Source organism: Dictyostelium purpureum (genome assembly GCF_000190715.1).
Source record: "Dictyostelium purpureum unplaced genomic scaffold DICPUscaffold_23, whole genome shotgun sequence".
NCBI lineage: Eukaryota > Evosea > Eumycetozoa > Dictyosteliales > Dictyosteliaceae > Dictyostelium > Dictyostelium purpureum.
Genome location: NW_003519360.1, coordinates 1 through 18,898, shown reverse-complemented (window position 1 = coordinate 18,898; position 18,898 = coordinate 1). Strand labels below are relative to the sequence as shown.

Here is an 18,898-nt window from a genome sequence, read left to right as displayed (position 1 = left end):
TTTTTTTTTTTTTTTTTTTTTTAAATTTTTAATAAATTTTTTTATTTTTTCATTTATTTTTTTATTTTTATTTCAATAGTTCAACACTTTTAAAATCTAAATTAAAGTGGTTGCTTGTATATATTATTTTATTATTATTTAAAATAAGACAATCATAAAGCAATAAAGCTATTTTTAAATAAATATTGAAAAAGAAAAAAAATAATAATCACAAAAATAAAAAAAACCCCCAATCAATTTTTATTTTGATAATACTTATAAAAAAATGTATAACTTTGTTTCAACTGTACAAAAATCAACTGCTGTTACACATTCAGTAACTGGTAATTTTACAGGCCCAAATGACAAGAATTTAATTGTCAGGTAAATATTTATATGGTTTAATTTCAATTTTTCATTAGATATCAATATTAACTTCATTTTAAATTATTATTATTTCATTGTAGTAAATGTACAAAAATTGAAATTTTTTTAATGGATCAAGAGGGATTAAAACCAATGTTTGATGTAAATATATATGGTAGAATTTCAGTATTAAAATTATTTTCAGCAGGTGGTAAACAAGATTATTTATTTATATCAACAGAAAGTTTCAAGTTTTGTATATTAGCATATGACAGCGAAAAAAAAGAGATTGTAACAAAAGCTTCAGGAAATGCAGAGGATACTATTGGCAGACCAACAGAGGCAGGTCAATTGGGCATTATCGATCCAGATGGCAGATTAATTGCACTTCATCTATATGAAGGTTTATTAAAGTTAATAAATATTGAAAAAGGATTAAACAACCCAATTCAAAAGACTGCAGCAAATACACGTTTGGAAGAGTTACAAGTAATGGATATGACATTTTTATATGGTTGCAAAATTCCCACCATTGCGGTACTTTTTAAAGATACAAAAGATGAAAAACATATTGTAACCTACGAAGTCTCCCAAAAAGATCAAGAACTATGCCCAGGTCCATGGTCTCAAAGTAATGTTGGTGTTTATAGTTCAATGTTGGTTGCTGTTCCATTAGGTGGTGTTTTAGTTGTCGCAGATAATGGTATAACCTATATGAATGGTCGTACTACTCGTTCAATTGCAATTCCATATACCAAATTTTTAGCATACGATCGTGTAGATAAAGATGGATCTCGTTATTTATTTGGTGATCATTTCGGTCGTCTTTCTGTATTAGTATTATTGAACCATCAACAACGTGTAACTGAATTAAAATTTGAAACACTTGGTCGTACAAGTATCCCAAGTTCAATTAGTTATTTAGACAGTGGTGTAGTTTTTATTGGTAGTAGTTCTGGCGATTCTCAATTAATTCGTTTAAACACAGAAAAAGATCCAGCCACCGATAGTTATATTAGCCATTTAGAAAACTTTACAAACATTGGTCCAATCGTTGACTTTTGTTTAGTCGATACAGAGAAGCAAGGTCAAGCCCAAATCGTCACATGCTCAGGTACCTATAGAGATGGAACATTAAGAGTTATTAGAAACGGTATTGGTATTGCAGAGAAAGCATTAATCGAGCTTGAAGGTGTTAAAGGATTATGGCCCATCAAAGAAAATGATCCTTCAGATCCATTAAATCCAAAAGATCAATATTTGATCGTATCATTTATTGGCTATACCAAAGTATTACAATTCCAAGGCGAAGAAATTGAAGAAACTGAATTTGAAGGTTTAGATTCAAACTCATCAACTATTTTATGCTCCAATATCGATAAAGAAAATGTTATTGTTCAAGTTACCAATCAAGCAATCAATTTGATCAATCCTATCACATTTAAACGTGTTGATCAATGGAAATCTCCAAGTGGATCACCAATTAATTTAGTATCAAGTAATCAATCTCAAATTGCCCTTTCAATCGGTAAATCATTATACTATTTCGAAATCAATGAGCAATCTCGTATCGAATTAATTAAAGAGATTGAACTACCACACGAAATTTCTTGTATTGATATTTCGCCATTGGATAGCTTCATGGATTCACGATCCCAAATTTGTGCAGTAGGTTTATGGACCGATATTACTTTACGTCTTTTCAAATTACCAACATTAGAAGAGATTCACAAAGAACCATTGGGTGGTGAAATTATACCAAGAAGTATTTTAATGATCTCTTTTGAGGGTATAGATTATATATTTTGTTCATTAGGCGATGGCCACTTATTTAAATTTAAAATCGATATAGCAAATAATTGGAAATTATTTGATAAAAGAAAATTAACTTTAGGTACACAACCAATTATATTAAAAAAGTAAGTGTTTATTTTATAATAAATAATAAATAATTTTAATTTTAATATATATATTAATTCTAATATTTTAATTTTAAAATAGGTTTAAATTAAAAAATACTATAAATATTTTTGCATTATCAGATAGACCAACTGTAATTTATAGTAATAATAAAAAATTATTTTATTCAGTTGTAAATTTAAAAGAGGTCACTAATGTTACATCATTCAACTCTGATGCTTTCCCAGGTTCAATGGCAATTTCATCAGAATCATCATTGATTATTGGCACCATTGATGAAATTCAAAAACTTCATATTAAAACTATATCATTAAATGGTGAAATGGCAAGAAGAATTGTCCACTTGGAAGAATATTCATGCTATGCAGTTATTACAATCAAAACTAATGAAGATATTATAAGTGGAAATGGAGAAAATGCTACAACTATTGATGAGGTTGAAGAGGAGGTATCCTATGTACGTTTGTTTGATGACCAAACATTCGAACCATTATCATCATTTAGATTAGAACACTACGAAATGGGATGGTCACTAACCTCAACCAAATTTGATGATGACCCATGTACATATTTAGCAGTTGGTACATCAATCAACATACCGGATCGTCAAACAAGTGGTCGTGTATTATTATTCAATATTAATGAAGCCAAGAAATTGGTATTATTAGAAGAAATTAGTTTTAGAAGTGGAGTACTCTATTTACACCAATTTAATGGTCGTCTTATTGCAGCAGTCCTCAAGAGGTTATATTCCATCAGATATAGTTACTCAAAAGAAAAGAATTGTAAAGTAATTTCAAGTGAAAATGTACATAAAGGCCATACTATGATCCTTAAATTAGCCTCTAGAGGTCATTTCATGTTGGTTGGTGATATGATGAAGTCGATGAGTTTACTAGGTCAATCTGAAAATGGATCATTGGTTCAAATTGCCAAAAACCCACAGCCAATTTGGATTCGTTCAATCGCTATGATTAATGATGATTATTTTATTGGTTCAGAAACTAGCAATAATTTCGTAGTAGTCAAAAAGAATAACGACTCAACCAATGAATTAGAAAGAGAACTATTAGATAGTGTTGGTCATTATCATATTGGTGAAAGTATAAACTCTATGCTTTGTGGTTCATTAGTACGTTTACCAGACTCAGATGCTCCCCCAATTCCAACAATACTCTATGCCTCTGTTAATGGTTCCATTGGTGTCATCGCTTCAATTTCCAAAGAAGACTATGAATTTTTCTCAAAGTTACAAAAAGGTCTTAATCGTGTAGTTAATGGTATAGGTGGATTTACTCATGAATCTTGGAGAGCCTTTTCAAATGATCACCATACAGTCGAATCTCGTAATTTCATTGATGGTGATTTAATTGAAATGTTCCCAGATCTCAAGATTGAATCAATGGCAAAAGTAATTCAAGATATGAATGTAACTTTAGATGAAACTTTAAAAAGAATTGAATCATTAATGCAATACATTCGTTAAATTTAATAAATAATAATAAATAAATAAAAAATTATTATTACCAAAATAATATAAAAAATTAAAATTATTACCAAAAAAAATAATAAATCTATAATAAAAACACGTATAGTTTTAAAACTATTGTATAGTTTATAGTTTATTTATTTTTTTATTTTTTAAAATTTTATTTAATTAGTCACACACCACATTAAAAACCCATATTGTTTTTTTTTTTTTTTATTATTTTCTTAATTTGTATCACACACCATTTTATTATTTATTTTTTAATTTTTCCTTTTTTTTTTAAATTTCTAACTCACCCCACCACATATTAACTCGTATTAAAATGGAATTTTTTGCCCAATTTGTCAAATGTGTTTAAATGAACTAGATAAAGGTTTTATTAAAATTTATAAATTTTTTTATTTTCTTTTTTACTAAATAATTTATATTAAATAATTTATTTTTCTAAAAAAATTTTTTAGTATTTAAACGAAACCAAAAACTTTTTATTTTCATTCAAATATTAATTTAATAATCAAAACATATAAATCTCAAAATGCATAAAACATCAGTTATTTTTTGTGTCGCTCCAGCTACTGAAGATACCGACATCAGAGAAGTTGAAACCAAAATCAAAAGCATCAAAATGAAAGGTTTAACATGGGGTAATTATACAAATAAAAATTAAAAAACAAAATTTTAACTAAATTAAAAATAAATTATTAATTTCATTTTCTTTTTTTTTTCATAATAGGTGATTGTAAAAAAGATAAAGATATTGGTATTGGTAAACTTAATCGTTTAAAGATGTTAGCTGTCGTTGAAAATGATACTTCAGTTGATGAAATTGAAGAAAGAATTTCAAGAATGAAGGATTTAGTTCAAGTAAGTTTTTTAAAAGATATAATTTAAATTATAAATATAAATGCTAATATTTTTTTTTATTTATTATTTAGTCCGTTGATATTGAAGCCATGTCTGAAATCTAGAGTTTCAATCATTAATTCCCCTCAACAGGTAGAATTAATAACAAATAACTTTATAAAATAAAAATTATAGTTATTAATTAAAAAAAATATATTATCTTATTTGTACACTTTTTTTTGTAAATGAATAATTTAAAATTATTTAAATTATTAAATGATCTTTTTTATTGCTTTCATTTTAAATTAAAATGATTTAAATAAATAAATAAATAAATAAATAGTTTTTTTTGGGTTTTTTTTTTTTAATAAATAATTATTTGTTTTTCTATTACTAGTTACCACCCTTTAAAGATTCTGTTTTGGTGGGAATAGTTACCATTTAGTTTTGGGAATAAGCTGCTCTGGCAGTAATGGAGTGATGTGGTTTTTCGTGATTGAAAATATTAATACCAGCTGGTTTAGATTTCATTGGTACATCATTTGATTTTGGTTCTGGTTTACCAGATCTCTTCTTTTTAATAACATATGCAGCACCTGCACCTGCAGCACCAAGAGCGGCGGCACCACCTACAGCAATACCAACAATAGCACCAGTTGAAAGAACAGCAGCAGCAGTTGCAATAGCTAATGAAGCATCAGCACCACCATACATAGATTGGAATTCAGCTTGAGATAAATCTGAATATTGATTTAATTCGACTTTAAAAAAAAATATAATAATTAGTTTTTATGATAAAAAATACACTGCATAAATTTTAATAAACATACATCTGGCATTATTTGATGGATAAGATTCAGTGATAACTGGGTCGGCAGCAAGAAGACTTCTAGCATTTAAAGCTGCTGGTTCTTCTTCATCAACAGTGAAAACTACATCAGGTTCATTGTTTTGGGCATTTAACTCTGCAATTTTTAATAAATTTTCCTGAGTTGAAAAAAAAATGTTAACATTTTTTGGGTTTTTAAAAAATATAAAAATAAATTTTAAAAATTATAAAAAAAAAATTTATATAACACTTACTTTCCATGCTTGGAATTTACCTTGCATTTCACCAGAAGTATAAAATACACCATAGTTATCCATCCAATTCAAAAAAGTTTGATATAAAATACCATCATCAGGAACATCTTGACAATTTGATAATTGGCAAGTGATGCCCAAAATTAATAAAATTAATAAAATAATTTTCATTTTTAATTTTTTATTTTATTTTTACAAAAATAAAAAAACAATATAATATACAATATAAAATATAAAATATATACAAGAATAAAAATATATTAATAAAAATAAAATAATAAAAAAAAAATAAAAAAAAAAAATGTAAATTTAAAAAAAAAAAAATTTAAAAATAATTGAAATCGTTTATAATATTTTGTTTTTAAAAAAAAAAAAATCATAAAAAAATAATTGTTTTTATTAAAATATAAAAAAAACCATCAATTGTAAAAATAATATTCATAGATTTGGTATGTATTCTTTTTGCCCATTAAAAATCAAAAATCACATGGTTTAAATCAGTCAAAATCTCACAAACCCAATCAAAGGTACCATATTTATTATAAACAATTGGCTTTTTGGTTTTTTTGTGCATGCTATTTTAGATATTTAATCGATTTGTTTTAAAAAAAAAAAAATATTTTAAAATTATTTTTATTTTAATTATTTTTAATAAAGAACACAGCACTTTTTTTTTTTTTTGTTTATTTTATTTTAGTTTATTTTATTTTTAAAATCAAAACTATTTATTTATTTTTTTATTATTTATTTATTTTGTATATATATATATTTGTAAAAAAAATGAAAATTAATAATTTATTAATTTTATTTTTTTTAATTGCATCATCATTAATTGCTTTAATCGAAGGTCAATTAACAGCTGCTGAAAAAACTACTATTATTGCAACACATAAAAAATGGAGAACCACTCCAATTGGTCCAACTCCAGCCACAGCACTCACAACATTAGTTTACAATGAAACCATTGCTTCAAAGCTTCAAACCAGTCTCAATAAGTGCGATGGCACATTCTCAACTATGAGCAGTTATGGTCAAAATAGTGAATGGCAATCATGGTGGACACCATACACCTATTTCAATTTAAATGCAACTCTTTCAAATATCGAAAATGGTGGTCATTATTACGATTGGACTAATAAAAAATGTAACTCAACTTCAACTTTTAACTGTAATCTTTATACCTATGTATGTATTTTTATCTATCTCATTAAATTTTTTTATGTGGGTTTTTTTTTTTTTTTTGTGTGATTTTCGATACGATGACCTTCACCAGTTTTTTTGTATGATTTTTTTTTTTCATTCTTTGAATCAAAAAAAAAGATATTTTTAGAAGAAATTTAAAAAAAAAAAAGTCAAAAATTCGTAAAATAAAAAAAATTAATTAATTAATTAATTAATTAATTTATCCCAAATCTCGATAATGGGTTCAAAGAAAAAAAAAGATTTTTTTTTTTTGTGCAAGGGTTTGGATGGTGCCATTAGATTTTTTTCCCACCGTTTTTTTTTTTAATTTTCCATTTTGCTAATTTATTTTTTGTTCCTTTTATGAAACGTAACAGGCTATTTGGTCCAAAACAACCTCATTTGGTTGTGCTAAAAGTGTTTGTCAAAGTTCAAATAAACAAATAATTAGTTGTTCATATTACCCAGCTGGTGGTTTCAGTGGGGTTCTTCCATACACTCCAAAAACTACTACCCCTGCTCCAACATCCACACCAAAACCAACAACCCCTGCTCCAACTACTCCTCCTCCAACATCCACACCAAAACCAACAACCCCTGCTCCAACTACTCCTCCTCCAACAACTACACCAAAACCAACAACCCCTGCTCCAACTACTGCACCTCCAGTATCATCAAAAACTGTCGATTGGAAGAACTATTTAACCCCAGTTAGAGATCAAGGTCAATGTGGTTCATGTTGGTCATTTGGCAGGTAAATATCTTTGTTTTTTAAATAATTTATTATTAAATTTTTTACTAATTTTAAAAAAAAATTTATGAAAATAGTGTTGCTGCTATGGAGTCTAGATATTTAATTAAATATGGTACTGCTTTAAAAGCTACACTTGATTTATCCGAACAAAATGCTGTTTCATGTATTTCAAATGGATGTAGTGGTGGTTGGTCATCAAATGTATTTTCATATTTCCAAACTCCAGGTATTGCTTATGAAAAAGATGATCCATACAAAGCCGTTGATGGATTGGCCTGTGTTACTTCAAGTTCCGCTTCTAGATTTAAGTATGCCAGTTATTCATACACTGCTAATAATAAGGCCGCTTTAATTGCTGAGCTTAAAAATGGTCCAATTACTGTTGCATTATATGTTGATAGTGCATTCCAAAACTATAAATCTGGTATTTATAATTCTGCAACTAAATACACTGGTGTAAACCACATTGTATTATTAGTCGGTTATAATGAAGCTGGTGATTATTGGGTAATTATTAATTTTAAACAATAATATTTTATTTTTATTTTTACTAATATAATTTTAATTTAGACCATTAAAAACTCATGGAATACATGGTGGGGTGAATCTGGTTTTATGAGATTAACCGCTGCCAATGATAATCTTTATTTATTAGGTTACAACTCTTACTATCCAAAATTCTAAAAAACCTCAAAAAAATTAGATTCATTAATAATTATTAAATTATTAAAGTAAATTATTTATTCAAACCTATTTATTCGCCAAACCTATTTATTTATTTATTTATTTATTTATTAAAAACTTTAATAAAAACCTAATAGCCAACATTATAGATTGGCTATTCACACATAAAAAAAAAAAAAAAAACAATAGGTTGTTATTTTATAAATAATAATAATTTTATTTATTTTTATTTATTAATTTACTCTTCGTTAATTGTGGGGGTAAGTGAATTTACATCTCCTATTGTATTAATAATTGATTTTTTCGTTCCAAATAAAGTTAATTCCTTATCACCATTCGAGTCCAAACAGTGACTGTTTATATATCCTGTTAATGGTAAAATATTTCTTTGTATAAATAATTCGCATTCGTGAAGGTCGAAACTGTTTCTATCAAACTTTAAGTTGACGATGAAATTGTTACAATGATTTTTTTCCAACCATTTCTCTAAAAGCTTTAATGTCTTCATTGGGGGAACTTTCATATCGATGATTAACCAATCAAATGTACCAACTGGGTCAAACTCGAATGCAGATTCTCTAATGAAAATTAAATGGTCTTGATCATTATTTTCATCTATAAAACGATGGTCTAAAGGGGCTTTATCTATTGATACTACACAACATCCTTGCAAAAGACTGAATAAAGTCCATCCACCTGGGGAGCTACCTAAATCGCAAACTGTATCGTTAATTCTCATCGATGGGAATTTTGGGAACCTAGTGAATAGCTCTACTAATTTTATAAATGATCTTGATGGAAGAAATGTTGAGACAATTGAATCGAATGACATAGATTTTATATATTCCTTTTCTAAAGATTGTGACGGATTCATAAAGTTTTTGATTGCTTGAATGTGAATATGTGATTGTGAGAGCTGTGGTGAAAATAATTTGTACATATATTGTGAAAGTACGCCAAGTAAAGGTTTGGCTGTTCCTGATGGATAAATACTTGTCATCTTTTTATAGTATTGATACATGGTTGGTGTCATAACACTAATATAACCTTTGTTGGCACCAACAAACATAATTTGGACCAACGCTTCATCGTCAAATAATCCTATGGGTCTATTACCCGATGCCTTTAATGAATAAGAGTGTGAAAGTTCTTTATAATGTTTCTTTTTTAAATACTTGAGAATTAAAGATTCGATTTGAACACGTTTGTTGTTTGGTTGTAAGGCTGAAGTTGGTGTTAATAAATGAATTCTCCAACGTTTCCATTTGCATGCCCTATAGTTACTAATAATAAACTCGCTTGCTTTTTCTACCCATGCTTGAAGTGAGTCCTCATCGACTTCAATTGAATTTGGTAAAATTTGTTTAGAGAAACCAACAAATGGTTGCTTGGAACTATTTAAAACTTTGATATTATGCTTATTAAATTTAGTTTGGTTCGTTATAAAATCTCTATAAACTTCTGGACTAACATTTCCCATCACTAAATTTGGATTCTCTTTGTTTATTTTCCAACCTGATTGCGGTATTGCAATTCTTAACTGCCTAATTACATCATCTCTATGACTTGAATCTTTAACTCTAACGACGGTGAGCTGCTTATATACAACATACTGTTTTGGGTTTAAATATATTTCGTTCTTTATTTCATCGGTTTTATCTACAGTTATTTTATTTGATATATCTTCTATAATTTGATTGTTTATTTTAAATTTTATTTTATTTTCTTTTGATTGAATACTATTATCATTATCAATATTATTATTTTCTAAATTATTATCTAAACTATTATATATATTATTATCTATACTATTATCTATATTGTAATCTATATCTTTGTCATTGTTATATAGTTCATTATATATATCATTATCATCATTTCTTTTATTATGAGCCAGACTGTTATCAAAATTATTATTATCATTATTATTATCATTATTATTACTATTATTTATATTCATATTACTTTCCAAAATGTTGTCATCATTTTGATCGATTTCGGTTTGAATTTCATTTTTTAAAGGTGCTAATGGTTTTATATTTGAAAATACTGAAACATCTTTTAAGTCTAAACTATTGGTCAATGAGATATTTTTATTTGGTGTATGAATATATTGACTGTATTTATTTCCTTTTCTAACTTTAGATTTTGATGTAAAAAATCTATTTTGTGGTATATTATAATTTGTGGTTGTGGTTGAATTTATAAATTTTAAATTATTGGAAATTTTATTAATATAATAGTGATTGGGTGATTTATTTTTTATCGTAGTTAAAAATCTACTCATTATTTATTTTTGCTATAAATATTATTATAATGAACAAATAATAATATTCATTTATTTGGTATAAAAATAACGATTATTTATTTGATAAAAAAAAATTATTTAAAAAAAAAAAAAAAAAAAAATTTAATTTTAATTTTTTTTTTTTAAATTTTTTTTTTATATAAAAATTAATAATTATTTTTTTAATTTATTTTATTAAAATAGTTATGCTTATATAAGAAATAAAAATAAATATAAATAATTAAATAAATAAATAAATAATAAAGAATTTATTAAAATAGTATTAATAATAAAAATAATATAATAAAATAAAATAACTAAAATTTTAGTATTGCATTGGATATTATTATTATTATTAAAATAAAAATAAAAATAAAAACATATGTATAGTATATCAGTAATCGGAGTTTTTATATTTATATTCTTTGCAATCATATGTCAATGGGTATTAATATATGAACCTTTAGATTTTTATAATAAAACAATTGGTCAATTTTATATATTCATATATCATATATTATCAGCGTTATTAATACATTCATATTGGAAATCAATTATAACACCACCCGGCTCCCCCGATACAAATTGGATACCCGAAGGAAAAACAAGCGATGATTTAAAACTACTAAATGAACAATTTAGAGCAAAGTCAGAAAATCATCACACCTTTTCAAAATCAACAACTGTATATGTAGATGATGATTTAACAACAATAACCGTAGTAAATAGTAAAGGTGATAAAAATAATAATAAAGCAAGGTTTTGCTCAGTATGTCTTACTTTCAAGCCTCCTAGAACAAATCATTGCAAGCAATGTAACAAATGTATATTAAAACAAGATCATCATTGTCCATGGATAGATAATTGTGTTGGTATGTATTTTTTCTAAATTTTTTTTTCTAAATATTTTTTTTTCTAATATCATTTATTTTGATTTATTAAAGGTTTTAGAAATCAAAAATTTTTTGTTCAATTTTTATTTTATGTAGTTATAGTAACCTCAATTTCAATTTTAGCACTAATAATTTCGGGATTTTATTATTTAAATATTAATTTACAACAAGATGTATATATTTTATTAAAAGAATTATAATTTATACAATCCCTCATTTTATTAACACTGGCTTTTATTATTTTAGGTAGATGATAGTTTAGCAGCAGTTAAGACACCAACAAAAAATAAAGAAGAAGAAATATTCTTTATAATTCCAGATCCTTTAATTACAGTTTTGTTTATACTTAATCTTTCAGGTTTAATTCCAGTATTTTTAGGAGTTTTAGGTCTTTTCTTTTATCAATTGGAATTCATATTATATAACTATACACCAGTAGAAAAATATCCAAGAAAGAGCCAAGGAAAATATGCTAGAAAGAATGGTTTCAAATTTAAATGGAGATACGATAGAGGATTTAAGCAAAACTTTAAAGATGTTTTTGGAGATTCACCCATCTATTGGTTCCTCTCTTTGGGATACCCCAAATCTGATGGCACTTACTTTAAAGAAAATGAAATCTACAAGAATCAACAACAAAAAATTTTAGAAACGGAAACCAAACGTCTACTATCCACATCTAAAAATGGCGCCTCTGTTGACCTAGAAATGGAAGAAAGAGATCCTGTTCCTTATTCTGGTTATATAGAGAATGTATAAAAAACAAATTAAATAAAATAAATTTTTTAAAGTTTTAAAAAAACTATAAATTTAAATAATGCTTTTAATTATTTATTAACTATAAAAAATGAATGGCCACTACCGGTTTTTACAAAACTATAGTCCCCAGAACCTTTAATTGAAGGAAGAAGCTGGGGTATGGATTTATTATCGCCATCTTTACCAGGTATTACCACTTCACACAGGCCCAATTGGTAATGTTCATTCCAACCAACCGAGTAGATATCGTTGTTTTCTAGCTGAATAAGTACATGCTCGGATCCCATTGAAAAACTACTGATAGGCTCACTATTGAATGGTTTACTTTTTAATACTTTGAATATATTTTGAACAGATAGATCCACGGTCAAATCCCTTTCATCACCCAATATTCCATATTCTCCACGTCCGCATAAATATAATTTACCCTGGTTTGTTAAGAAACAACTATTACTCCAGCCACATTGAATTTCTTTTACAATGACACTGCAATCACCATCGTTTAATATAGGTTCTATTGGTATAATAACTGGTTGCGATTGGTCTGTTGTATTTCCATTTCCCAATTGGCCATATCTATTAAAACCAAATGTTATCAGTTTTTTTTTAGTGGTGTCTAGTAAAACTGTATGCTTGAAACCACACGATATTTGCGATACCCCTTCCCCACCAAATTCTAAAAGCTTTGGTAACTCCTGTAAAACACCTTGCACATTATTTGATAACTGACCAAACTTGTTACAGCCCCATCCATATACTTTAAAATCGCTTGATAATACAATAGAGTGTCTCATACCACAAGACACTGATATAATTTTAATTTTTTCATTTATAAAATAATTTATATTTATTGGGTTAAATTGATTTTCTTTATTAATATTATTTATTATCTTTTTTTTAAAAACTATTTTTCTTTTTACTTCAGTGTTACTATTATTATTATTATTATTGTTACTATCTATTTTAATTGGTAATTGTTGTGGTTTTTTTTCTTTTTCTGTAGTATCGATTGCATTGAATGTTAAACCTAATTGGCTATGTGAGTTTGATCCCCATGAATATACAAAGCCATTAACATCACAGGCGAGACTATGTGACCAACCACCTGAGCAATTTTTTATTTTTATTGAGTTGTTTTTAAAATAATCTACAGGTTGAGGAGTGGTTATATATTTTTGATTTTCTAATAACTTGAAACCTAATTGACCACAATCATTCGAACCAAATGTGTATAAATCTCCGTCATTAGCCACCATCATTGTATGTGATCCTCCACCCACAATATCATTAACTTTTCTAATTTCGTTATTTGATAATAATACTAATGATGGTGAACTAACACTATCATCAGTATTACCTAATCCCAACTGACCTAAATTACCTGAACCCCCTATATTATTTTAAAGACCATTAGTATTAATTCTATTTAATTTATAATCATTATTTAAAATTACATGAAAAAACTTTAATTTCATTCATTGTTAAAAAATTAAAAATAAAAAAAAATAAAAACAAAAAATAAAACAAAAAATAAAAAAAATTAAAAAAATAAATTAAAAAAAAGATAATTAAAAATAAAATAATATCATTCTCTCTAGAAAAAAAATCAAAGGATTTGGATATTTTATTTTAGAACTCATTAAAAATAATGATTTTACAAATAAATATTAATTTTTTAACCATTAATATAATAATTAAAATAAAAAATAACCATTATTATAATTTATAAATTATTATAATATCAATTATATGAAAATTCTGCTTTGAAATAAAAACATTAATTTTAATAACTTGTTATGTTAATTTACAATAACCCTATTTTTTGTTGAAAAAAAAAACTTGGTGAAATATATTTTAAATATCATGTATGTGGTCACCATTAAATCTAAATAAAAATAACGAAAAATATAAATAGATATTAAATAATTTGTAATATTGTGTACTTAGATTTTTCCTTTTTATAATAGAATTTTGAAACATACCCCCAACAAGATACCCCCGCCACTTTATTTTTCACACACCCACTAAAAAAAAAATAAAAAAAAAAAAAATAAAATTGATATTTATTACCCTATATTTTTTATTCAAAAATAGTATAAAAAAACACAACAAATATATTGCTAAACCCACACGCTCACACTCTCCACTCAGACTCTCACTCACGCCAAGCACCCTATTTTTTTTTTTTTCGAAATCATTCAAGTGCAATATCAAACCTACTCCTAAAATATGCTCTCAATAATAAAAGTGAGAAATAAAATATTTATTAAATAATATAGGTTATTTATTTTTATTCTTTAAATAGTATTGATATAAAAAAAAATAATAAAAAATAATAAAAAATAATAAAAATAATAAAAGTAATAAAAAATAATATAATAAATAATTAAAGCATTTTTTTTATATAATAATATTATAGTAAATATTGTACTATTAAAATTTAATTAAAATATTTTAATAATAAAATATATATAATTAAAAATATATATAATTAAAAATAAGATATTAAATAAATATAATAATATAAAATAAAACTGTTTTTTTTAAAACAATTATTTTATCTTTTTTTTTTCAGTATACAAATTAATACAACATAACAATATACCAATAGTTAGAAAACCTTTTTTAATCTGATAAAAAAAAATAAAAATAGTGTATGTGATAATAAAGATATAAAAAAATATTACACCCCAATTTTGTTTTTTTTTAATTTATTTATTTTAAAAAAACAATTTTTCATTATTAAATAACAACAATTTATTCAAAAATAATAAAATAATATAAATAATACTAATATCAATCATTTTATTTCTTTTTTTTTTTTTTAAATTTTTTTTCATATTTTTTTTTTATATAGAGTAATATTTATTTTATTATATTTAAAAGAATGGGAAATTATCAAACCAAACCAAGTAAAGAAGAGGAGAAATTAATAAATAACTATTATATTAATGATAATGAAGTTGATTTAATAAACTATAACATTGCATTTTATAAACAAATATATGAATTTAATTATTTACCCGGACACATTATATTAAGAATTTTCTCAATTGTACAAAATAACATTCAAGAACTCCCATCCCAAGAATTTTTTAATTTATCAATAGTATGTAAACTTTGGAGATACTATGCATTCCACTCTGTAATTAAAATAAAAATGGTTCCGGAAAGATTGGAATCATTATTAATACCATACAAAACATCAGTATTGGATAATGCATTTTTATCAATTCAGTGTATGATCAACAATGGCTCAAAATTAAGAATAATTGATTTTTCAAATATAGAAATAGACAAACCAAGAGCAATGTTAATATCGAAATCATTTGTAGAAAGCAAATCAATTAGGGCCCTCAATTTTGAATATTGTTACCTTGACTCCGAGGCTGTTATAGAATTATGTAAAGGTTTAGAAAAGAATGAATCTGTTAAAGATTTGGACTTTAATAATAATAAAATTGGTCCAGAAGGTGCGATTGCTATTGCAAATATGCTAAAGGTTAATAAATCAATTGAAACCATCAATCTATCGCACAATGAAATAGGAAATCAAGGAGCAATAGTTATTGGTGAAATATTAAAATCAACAAAAAGAAAAGTTAAAATGAATCTTTCAAGCAACCATATCGGTGATGAAGGTGTATTGGCAATTGTAAAAGCAAGACAACAAAATAATAATGGTGCCAAAACCTCCTATGTCTATAAGAGTGGTTTAACTTTTAAAACCATTAATGGTAAATCCACTGTGGTTTGCCCTTAGGTGAAATAAATTTGTCAATAAAATAAACTACACAATTATTAACATAAATAAATAAAAAATTGTAAAAATAAAAAAAACTATAAATACTCTATTTTTTTTTTTTTTTTTCGTAAATGATATTAAAATTTGTAAAAAAAAATATAATTTTTTTTTTTTATTTTTTTTTTTTATTATATATATAAAAATATATATATATATAAATATAAATATTATAATTATTAATATTGTTGTTTTAGTTTAACTATTAATTATTAATTTAAATTATTATACATTATTAAAAAAAAGAAAAAAAAAATTAAAAGATTATTAATGCAATAAAAATTTTTTTCCTTTTTTTTTTTTTTTTTTATAAAATTATTTATATATTATTTTACCATGTGGAGTTAGTGGAACAAATAGTTTTAAAAATTGCTAATCTTTTTGATGAATCTTCTTTTTTAAGAACTGGTTGTGAAGATTTTAATTGATTAGTTGGAGCGGGAGCTGAATCTTTTGGGGCAGTTGATGAGGCTTCATCACTACTCCATGAATTTGACCAATGTAAAGTGGTTGGGTGAGATGGTGGTTGTTTGACTGGAGATGATTCTTTTTGGGGTTGTTCTTTATCTTGCTCTTTTTCTTGTGATTGCTGTTGTTGTTGTTGTTGTTGTTGCTGTTGTTGTTGTTGTTGCTTTTCTTTTTCTAATTGTTTCTCTTTATTTTTTTGTTGTAATTCTTTATGTTGTTGTAAAATATATAATGGAGTTTGAAGTTGTGGAGAACTGTGTTGTCGAATCATTTGAGGTAATTGTTTAGCAAGAATTTCATTAGCAAATAAGGTTGGAGTTAATTGTTGAGTGGATGGGGTGTTACCATTGTTATTTAAAGGAATACTGCCTGATGGTGAAATATTACCACTGCTACTTGATAAACTATTCATCATTTCTGGATCTCTAGTATGTATGAAACGGCAACGGGCACCATAAGGACAACTTCCAACTGAATAGAAAGTTTTGCAAGCTTCAGTTTTATATTTTGGATGTCTCATAACTGGACGAAGTTCATCTTTGCCATGAGCAAATTGGCATTTTAATCCATATCTGCATACACCAGTTTCTGCAAATGATCTGCATAACTCTGTTTTATATCTGTTTTGACCAGTTATTTCATCCTCAATATCATCTTGAGATTGGTGAATGAATTGTTGATGTTTATCATTTTCCAAATCTTGCTGTTGTTGTTGTGATTGAAGTTGTTGTTGAATTGATAATGGTGGCTGAATATTATCTTCACTGTAAGCTTTAACTAATCCTCTTCTTGGTGGTTGAACCAATGAATCACTTTGTGATAACCAATTAGTTTCAGATTGACTTGTGATGTTTATAAACTGCGAATTTTTGATTGATGAAGGAACCTTGAGTGGATCAAATCCCATTGTGCCAAACTGTGATGTTATAGATGATACTGTTGGAGTTGATGGTTGAGTGGCAGTGGTGCTAGTGGTTGGTGGTGTTGTTGATGATGAAACTGCTGTAGTCGAAGCTAGGGTTGATGATGGTTGAAAACTATTTGTGCTATTCTTTAAAATGTTTCCTGATGCTTTTAATGGATTACCATTACTGTTGCCACCTTCCCAATTTATAGCGCCATTACTAGATGATTTCCACATTTCGAAACCAGATGAATTTAAAAATTGAGAAGAATTTGAAATTTCTGTCATTTTTAATTATTCTCTATTATTTTATTCGTAATTATTTTTTTTTATAAAAAAAAAAAAAATTTAGTGTTATAAATTATAATTTAACAATTAAGCTATTAATTGCCTATTGGTTGTATATTATTAGTTATAGTGAGCTATAGTATATGTATTATAACCTTATTATATTATTGCTAAGAATATACTATTAAATAATTTTATATGAATTGGTTATATATTTATTTTATAATTATTACTATTATATTATTATTATTAATGTGTGAAAGATATATAAAAGACAAGTTAATTTTTATATGATTTATAATTTATAAATATATTTTGGGTATAATGAAAAATAAGTGAATGAAAAATACTAGACTATTAATATTTTTTTACTACTATTATTGCTATTATTATATTTAAAAGAATAAAAACAAAATAACAAAAAAGAATTATACGACTTTATTATTGGTGAAGAAAAAATAAATGTATAATTGGGGTGGTGAAGAAAAAGAAAAAAGGAAATGAAAGTAATTGAAAAAAAAAACAATAAAAGAATAAACGAAACAATAGAATGTGTATATATTATTTGAAATTGAATAAATAATAAATAAATAAATAATTTAAATAAATAACTTTAAAATAAACAAAAAAAATAAAATTGTCAATTTGAATAAATAAATAAATAAATAAATAAATAAATAAATAGTTGTTGTTGTTTTAAAAATATGTTGCTATTGGCTGAATTGTTTCATATGAGATTCTCTAAAAACATAATAAAGAAATTTATATTATTGATAGATATATAATTGTATCTGCTTAAAAGTAAGAGTATTAAATTAATATTTGTATATTAAAAAATTTAATTTGAAAATAATAAAAAATAAAAAAATAAAAAAATAAAAAATTAAAAATTAAATTAATTTAAATTTAAAAAAATAAAAAAAAAAAATAAAAAAAAAAAAAAGACAAATAAAAATTTAATATATATAATATTATATATAATAATTATTATTAAAAATATTTATGATAAAAAAAAAAATAAAAAAAAAGAATAAAAAAAAAAATTATAAAAACCTAAAAAATGAAACACACAGATAGATGCAAGCATATACACCTTTATCTGTCTTTGAATATTTAAATTAAAAAAAGAAAGGAAATAATAACAAAAACACAAATCTACCAATTCATTATGACTAAAGAAAATGAAATATAATAAGA

At 25.1% G+C, this 18,898-nt stretch overlaps 9 protein-coding genes across 9 annotated transcripts; 5 read left to right on the top strand and 4 right to left on the bottom strand.

Annotated features, from left to right (window-relative positions):
- Positions 1-474: 474 nt before the first annotated feature.
- Positions 475-3,751, top strand: DICPUDRAFT_86223 (uncharacterized protein; the record flags this gene model as incomplete). Its single annotated transcript, XM_003284318.1, has 2 exons — positions 475-2,264; positions 2,347-3,751. The coding sequence occupies 2 exons, from the start codon at positions 475-477 to the stop codon at positions 3,749-3,751; spliced, it is 3,195 nt and encodes a 1,064-aa protein (XP_003284366.1).
- A 519-nt stretch (positions 3,752-4,270) lies between these two features.
- DICPUDRAFT_93663 (uncharacterized protein) lies at positions 4,271-4,800 on the top strand. The gene is made up of 3 exons (XM_003284317.1): positions 4,271-4,398; positions 4,488-4,618; positions 4,690-4,800. The coding sequence occupies exons 1-3, from the start codon at positions 4,290-4,292 to the stop codon at positions 4,720-4,722; spliced, it is 273 nt and encodes a 90-aa protein (XP_003284365.1). The 5' UTR covers positions 4,271-4,289; the 3' UTR covers positions 4,723-4,800.
- Positions 4,801-5,038: 238 nt separating this feature from the next.
- Positions 5,039-5,851, bottom strand: DICPUDRAFT_148112 (uncharacterized protein; the record flags this gene model as incomplete). The annotated part of the gene is made up of 3 exons (XM_003284295.1): positions 5,039-5,358; positions 5,428-5,584; positions 5,681-5,851. The coding sequence occupies 3 exons, from the start codon at positions 5,849-5,851 to the stop codon at positions 5,039-5,041; spliced, it is 648 nt and encodes a 215-aa protein (XP_003284343.1).
- Positions 5,852-6,460: 609 nt separating this feature from the next.
- DICPUDRAFT_148111 (uncharacterized protein) lies at positions 6,461-8,300 on the top strand (the record flags this gene model as incomplete). Its single annotated transcript, XM_003284316.1, has 4 exons — positions 6,461-6,865; positions 7,240-7,616; positions 7,691-8,123; positions 8,187-8,300. The coding sequence occupies 4 exons, from the start codon at positions 6,461-6,463 to the stop codon at positions 8,298-8,300; spliced, it is 1,329 nt and encodes a 442-aa protein (XP_003284364.1).
- A 238-nt stretch (positions 8,301-8,538) lies between these two features.
- Positions 8,539-10,587, bottom strand: DICPUDRAFT_27527 (uncharacterized protein; the record flags this gene model as incomplete). The annotated part of the gene is made up of 2 exons (XM_003284294.1): positions 8,539-9,959; positions 10,041-10,587. 2 exons carry the CDS (start codon positions 10,585-10,587, stop codon positions 8,539-8,541), a joined length of 1,968 nt encoding a protein of 655 aa, XP_003284342.1.
- A 382-nt stretch (positions 10,588-10,969) lies between these two features.
- DICPUDRAFT_148109 (uncharacterized protein) lies at positions 10,970-12,239 on the top strand (the record flags this gene model as incomplete). The annotated part of the gene is made up of 3 exons (XM_003284315.1): positions 10,970-11,308; positions 11,343-11,411; positions 11,727-12,239. 3 exons carry the CDS (start codon positions 10,970-10,972, stop codon positions 12,237-12,239), a joined length of 921 nt encoding a protein of 306 aa, XP_003284363.1.
- Positions 12,240-12,307: 68 nt separating this feature from the next.
- DICPUDRAFT_148108 (uncharacterized protein) lies at positions 12,308-13,718 on the bottom strand (the record flags this gene model as incomplete). The annotated part of the gene is made up of 2 exons (XM_003284293.1): positions 12,308-13,629; positions 13,694-13,718. The coding sequence occupies 2 exons, from the start codon at positions 13,716-13,718 to the stop codon at positions 12,308-12,310; spliced, it is 1,347 nt and encodes a 448-aa protein (XP_003284341.1).
- Positions 13,719-15,126: 1,408 nt separating this feature from the next.
- DICPUDRAFT_75301 (uncharacterized protein) lies at positions 15,127-16,002 on the top strand (the record flags this gene model as incomplete). Its single annotated transcript, XM_003284314.1, has 1 exon — positions 15,127-16,002. The coding sequence occupies one exon, from the start codon at positions 15,127-15,129 to the stop codon at positions 16,000-16,002; it is 876 nt and encodes a 291-aa protein (XP_003284362.1).
- A 108-nt stretch (positions 16,003-16,110) lies between these two features.
- Positions 16,111-18,495, bottom strand: DICPUDRAFT_91287 (uncharacterized protein). Its single transcript, XM_003284292.1, has one exon. The coding sequence runs from the start codon at positions 17,699-17,701 to the stop codon at positions 16,373-16,375; it is 1,329 nt and encodes a 442-aa protein (XP_003284340.1). The 5' UTR covers positions 17,702-18,495; the 3' UTR covers positions 16,111-16,372.
- Positions 18,496-18,898: the final 403 nt, after the last annotated feature.

Excerpts from the sequence above, each read along its gene's own strand:
- DICPUDRAFT_93663 (XM_003284317.1), top strand. The coding sequence starts at position 4,290 with ATGCATAAAACATCAGTTATTTTTTGTGTCGCTCCAGCTACTGAAGAT. Across the intron at positions 4,399-4,487 it reads AATGAAAGGTTTAACATGGG|GTGATTGTAAAAAAGATAAA; the intron begins GTAATTATACAA and ends TTTTCATAATAG. Across the intron at positions 4,619-4,689 it reads GAATGAAGGATTTAGTTCAA|TCCGTTGATATTGAAGCCAT; the intron begins GTAAGTTTTTTA and ends TTTATTATTTAG.
- DICPUDRAFT_91287 (XM_003284292.1), bottom strand. The coding sequence starts at position 17,701 with ATGACAGAAATTTCAAATTCTTCTCAATTTTTAAATTCATCTGGTTTC.